General features: G+C 50.0%; 1 protein-coding gene across 1 annotated transcript in view; it reads right to left on the reverse strand.

The window, feature by feature from the left end:
* Window positions 1-3,924: 3,924 nt before the first annotated feature.
* LOC100899139 (uncharacterized) overlaps window positions 3,925-5,273 on the reverse strand; it is a 2,564-nt gene continuing 1,215 nt past the window's right edge. Inside the window, exons 2-4 of the mRNA XM_003744450.2 lie at window positions 4,634-4,764; window positions 4,330-4,536; window positions 3,925-4,197 (exon numbers count right to left, since the gene is read on the reverse strand). Of these exons, the coding sequence (XP_003744498.1) occupies window positions 3,967-4,197; window positions 4,330-4,536; window positions 4,634-4,764 (569 nt within the window). The 3' untranslated portion in view covers window positions 3,925-3,966. The remainder of the gene's footprint in view (window positions 4,198-4,329; window positions 4,537-4,633; window positions 4,765-5,273) is intronic.

The following is a 5,273-nucleotide window of genomic DNA, read 5'->3' on the forward strand; positions in this document are numbered from 1 at the left end:
TCAGACGCGAACCTTCCATATCATCAACCTTACCGGTGAAATCTTGCCGGAGACAGAGATTCGCCATTCTGAGGGAGAGGTCTACCAATTACCATTGTGATGTTCTCGCGAGTACGGGGTGTTCCGTCTCAGCAGTGAACGGTATGCGCTGGTCCAACATCGTAGCTAGTGTCCATTTTCCCCCACCCGCTCCGAGGGAACCAGAAAACCGTCTTGTCATTCGCCCGTTCCGAAGGAGCCCGAGAACAGTCTTTCACCCGCAGGAGGTACTCAAGGGTACTTGTGATGTCTCGGTAGAGCAGCATCGAGCAGTCTCATCCATCATATACAGCAACGGAGTGTGAGGAAAACACGTAAAATCGTTAAATGTGTGAAATCCAGAAGCGATATCCTCGATTGAGTGTGCCGCGTAGGTACCGGAGAGTGTTTTGAGGGTCTTCCCAAAATATCTAGACTATGTGCTCGATGTTAGAAGAGTCCATGCGACACAAGGGGGTGTATGCACGAAATCCCATTTTTATGCATGTAGATAGAAGATAGATGTTTATAAAAGGAGAAAACAGACAGAAGAAGATATAGATTGCGTGTGCCCAAACTGATGAACCTGCAAGGCACCACCATAGGTTTTGCTGCGAAACACTGGCTTGCTTTGAGGCTCCGATCATGGGTAGCCGCTGGGAGTTTCAATTATGACAGAGTTCGTCGTTCATTCATATATCGGCGTCGCTTAAATTCTGATCTGCAGTGGGGATAGAGAGCTATCATCCGAGAGCTCGCTTCTTCACCAACGTGACCTGAACCCCGCTCTGTTACAAGTGTGTACCTAATCGATCTCCGACTTCACTGAGTCGAATAATTGGTGGATGAGCTCTGGAGTATAAAGATTCGGCCGAGGAATATGAACGCCGGAGAGGAGTTGGGAGAGGGCTTGGTAGATTTTCCTGGTGGAAATACTGACGAGCGGGTCAGTCTTCGATACCATCCATCGATTCCTCTCTCCCTTTCCTCAGCCATGTTTGAGTTTCAGTTTTGGTACAGCGGGAACCACAAATATCGTGAGATTCGCGTCCGGGAATTTCTCTCTATCGCTGCATGTTTGACTCGCTACACAGAACTGACGATTTCTGGCCGCTCATTTCAAGCTTCGCCTTCCATTCCGAGTAAATCTGAGCGACTCGCACTTTCAGCTGATTACCAGTTACCAGTCCACGCGTATGTGTGTATGCCGTCGGAGGAGGTGAATACATTGAGGACTTGCAACGGTTACGATGTCACAGACATGATGTCTTTATCCCAGTCGGGGTGTGACCTCCGACCTCCGTGACGTGCGCTACGCCGGTATACCGAAAATTTTGCGCGGACTGTATATCGCGAACATTTTGGCAGCGGTTCGATTCACTATTTTCTCGATGAGATGGGGGAAGTATAGATGACCCGCAGAGACCAATGAATTGACGATGCCCATCGTAGCCCATTCAATCGTTTTGGGCACTCCTTCGAGGTGAGTGATCCTCAAGTTATCGATGTTGAGCACTCTGAAACTCGTCAGCCGTATCGTGGTGAAGTTCGCCTGAAATGAATCTAGGCCTCATGGATCACTAAATAATCTTCGTCCTCTCATCTCTTACTAGATCTAGGCGGAGCCGATCCCTGCTGATTGAGGGTTCGCTCGAGAGGGACCTCACTGCTCACCTCGATCCGAGATATCGCGCTGATGCTGTCCATGGCAGCCGCGTAAGTCCCATAGATGGTGAAGAGGCCAGTCGGCGTGATGACGAAATTCCCCTTGCAGGTAGTATGGCCGAGGCTCAGGGTCATATCAAGAGTCGCTGTGTTCTGCTCCAAAAAGAACGACAGCGAACCGTTCCTTTTCGCAGTCGGGAGACCGTATAGTTTAAGCTACAAAGACGTGAATACCTCTCAATCGGCGACGTAATGCATTTGAAACGGGATTGGCATCGTCAAAGTCATGGTTATGAATATGATGATAAGGATCACGAATTACGACTCGAGAAGCCTGTGACTATGACTGCGACTATAATCATACGCCGCGCGACGGAGCGGAAGAATGGTATCTGGGGGCTGCTGGGGTTTGATCGGAGAGTTTCGAGGTCCGTGACGCTGACCGTCCGAAGCAGTTCAGCCGAGTTTCGGATCGGAGCGAGGTATCCACGCACACGGCTTAGGCCGAGAGGTTTAGGAAAGGACGGATGAATGCTCACATCGTAGATTTTTCCGTCCGGTATATCGAATCCCTCCAAATTAACCGATTCGAACCCTTCCTGAGAGTCCAAGTTCTGCACCGAGTCCGCGACCAAACTGTCAAAATACTCGTCCGAAACTGGGATTTTCGCTGGAATTCGAAAGGACGGCCTCGGAGACGCTCCATAAGGAGGCTAGAGATGAATGCGATCATGGATATTCTTCGTCGTCCGCTCACTCACTGTACTTCACGACAGGGGACTCCACATGCTCCTCCAGAGGCTCCAGAGGCTTTGTTACGAGTATATACGAGATGTAAGAGGTGCTCATAATCGCTGCGATCATCATCCACAGAAACGCGAAACACTCGAACTAGAAGGAAAGGGCCTCGCATGACGGAGCTCGAAGTTCGAGAATGTCCGAATGTCGGAATTATACCCCATCGAGCGGAACTTAAGAAGGACCTCGCCCATCGCGGCCTCTGCGGTCTCTGAGCATGGTGGTACTGTTGTTGTCCTGATATCACCTACCAGCACCCTAAAAATGGTAACCCCGACGTTCACAGTGCCAGAAATACGACGAAGCGATTTTCGCAGAGCCGTCTATCGGGGAGGGTTTTGGAATCGATCATCTGTGATGGACGAGGTCTAACTGCTTTTCAAGAATCACGATCTGAGGCTATGCATTCAATTGCAGCTCCCAACCCAACTATCGACTCCAGCTATCGATGGAGAGGTCGCACAGATTGACTGAATTGCTCACTAAGCAAGCGCCTCTGCGTTCGGTTCGTTTCTCGCGTCTAGCTGCGAATGAGTTGGACGTCATCCTGAAGACTTCAACAATGTGAAGATTCACTCTACGCTGAACCACTTAGCTCTCGGATTGAGAGAGAATGGGGATGAATCGACATCGTTTTCCTGCATGCTTTCTGCTCGAATAATCACAATCACTAATGAAGCCGCAGAATGTGTATCCTGCTCAAGACAATAAATGAAAAATTTCTAGAGAGCGGCACCGTCGCGTCGTGGCTTTAGGTTGCAGGAGGGAAGCAGCCCACGGACTCTATTCTGTTGACGTTGAACTACGCTTCAACCTCGCCCAGTAGATAAGGGATGTTGGCGAATCGCGGGAAACTGGTGACGAACTTATCCGTGGGAACCCTCAGGGAAATCTAAAAGCGTGGACCGGGTACGGGAATAAGAGTCGATTCCCGGCCCGAAAAAATGTGACCCGGCCAATCGATTTGTAAGAAGGCTCCAAGACAAACAAGAACAGAGTTCGGGGAACTCCATATTTCGGCAGCTCCCATTGCTGGTCCCGCGGCTCGCGGCCATCCGTCATTCCCCATTCATGTCAGCTAGATGCACAAGTTAAACGAACGCGCATCGAGATAAAGAATGTTCTCCTAGAATTGCGGGTTCGATCGTCTTCGGCGCAGTCCTCCCTAAGGAGTAAATCAGAGCGAATCAGGAACAATCGAAGGACGGTAGTGGCGACTCACCATGGAGAGTCAGTCATGCAAGAGAGTATCGAAATGAAGCGCTCTTAAAGCAAAACCCGGGAGCTGGGAGAATGGTCATGTGCACATTCTCCAAGAAGTTCTATGAGCCTCAATTCGGTGGTATTCATGGGGAAGGAGCGCGCAGTCTTCAGTCGGCAAGAGGAAGGGAGGAATTCCCATTCCCAGTCCTACTAAGGAAAACACATGGTTCTACGACTGAGTTGCAGACTCGATAGAGTGGCCCGTTCATTTCGAGTGCTTTATCAGGGGAGGAAATTGCGGATGTCAACTTTTTCGAAAGCGCTCTCAATCGCAGCCCGTGACTCGTCCTCGATGGTGTTACTGATCATCGAACTCTTCTTGTCCAATACGAGGTTGACGATCCATTTCGCCAGCCAGTTGAAGATCACCGAGGCACCGCTGAACTTCGTGATCTTGAGACCTGTGAGATCGGTCACGTGGAATTCCTCGAGATGAGCTCGCGTGCCCCGAATCTGATGTATCAATAGAATCATTAGAGGAATACAATCACGGGTTCCCGTATTGATCAGATCTTCACAGGGCCCGGCTCACATGGGGATTCGCCGGACGAACGACATGCCCCCTCAAGAGACTTCCGCCCTCACCGTGAGCTTGATGGAACAGCTGAGTTTGTCAACCTGAGCCCCGATATCGCCACTGAATTTGATCAATCTGCTGAACCGATATCTGTAGCGACCGATGCCCGCCACTTTCCCCAAGCCGACGGTAGCTTCGATGACTAGATGACTACCTTGGAACCCGAGCGAAGCGGGTCCACTCCGCTCTAAGCTTGTGAGGCCATATATATGGAGCTGGAACAATTGAGTCAGTCTCAATCACATTGTATCTATCATATGCCCAAACCGGGGTCCTTGTTCAATTTGTTTATTCTGAAAACTATGTACTCACACCGGTAGCTTCCCCTCCTTCGAATGAGATATCGTCCAATACCAGAGGATCTATCAGGGCAAGAATCTTCGGCTCATTCTTAGCGTTCTCCAGCACCTTGTCCAAGTATTCATTTGCGTTGCCGGCGTATTCTAGAGGGGAAGTTGAGTGTGATAACCGAGCCCGTATTCCCTACCTAGTCAACTTTTTCGGCCTGAACCACACAGCCAAGGTTCAACGTCTCGGGTACTGTTATTCACATTGCTTCCGAAGACGGATCCATAGAGCAAATGTACCCAGTGTTACCGCCCGCCTCCGATTCAGATGGAAAACAACCTATACTTATGTTTCACTGGATGTGGACGAAGTGGTAATTTTCTTCGAGTAATTCGGAGCTTGGCAGAGACGACCGTGAATCGTCTCTGAAGCTATCACTGACTCACTAAACTCTGAGTGGATGCGCGGTTGGAGACAACCGCGTAACAGCCCTCCTTTCCCGTGACCCCTCTCCCTCTCGGACCTCGGAGATCTTACACTTCGCGGTAGATAGAGTATTATACATACATACTAAATAGGTCTCTCCGCGCGTGAATATGTAGATAGCTAAGCTTCACCGACCCGGTTCATGACACTCCCCGCCGAATTGGCCGTGAACCAATTC

This window comes from Galendromus occidentalis, unplaced genomic scaffold (genome assembly GCF_000255335.2).
Source record: "Galendromus occidentalis unplaced genomic scaffold, Mocc_1.1 scf7180000077468, whole genome shotgun sequence".
In the NCBI taxonomy this organism is placed as follows: Eukaryota; Metazoa; Arthropoda; class Arachnida; order Mesostigmata; family Phytoseiidae; genus Galendromus; species Galendromus occidentalis.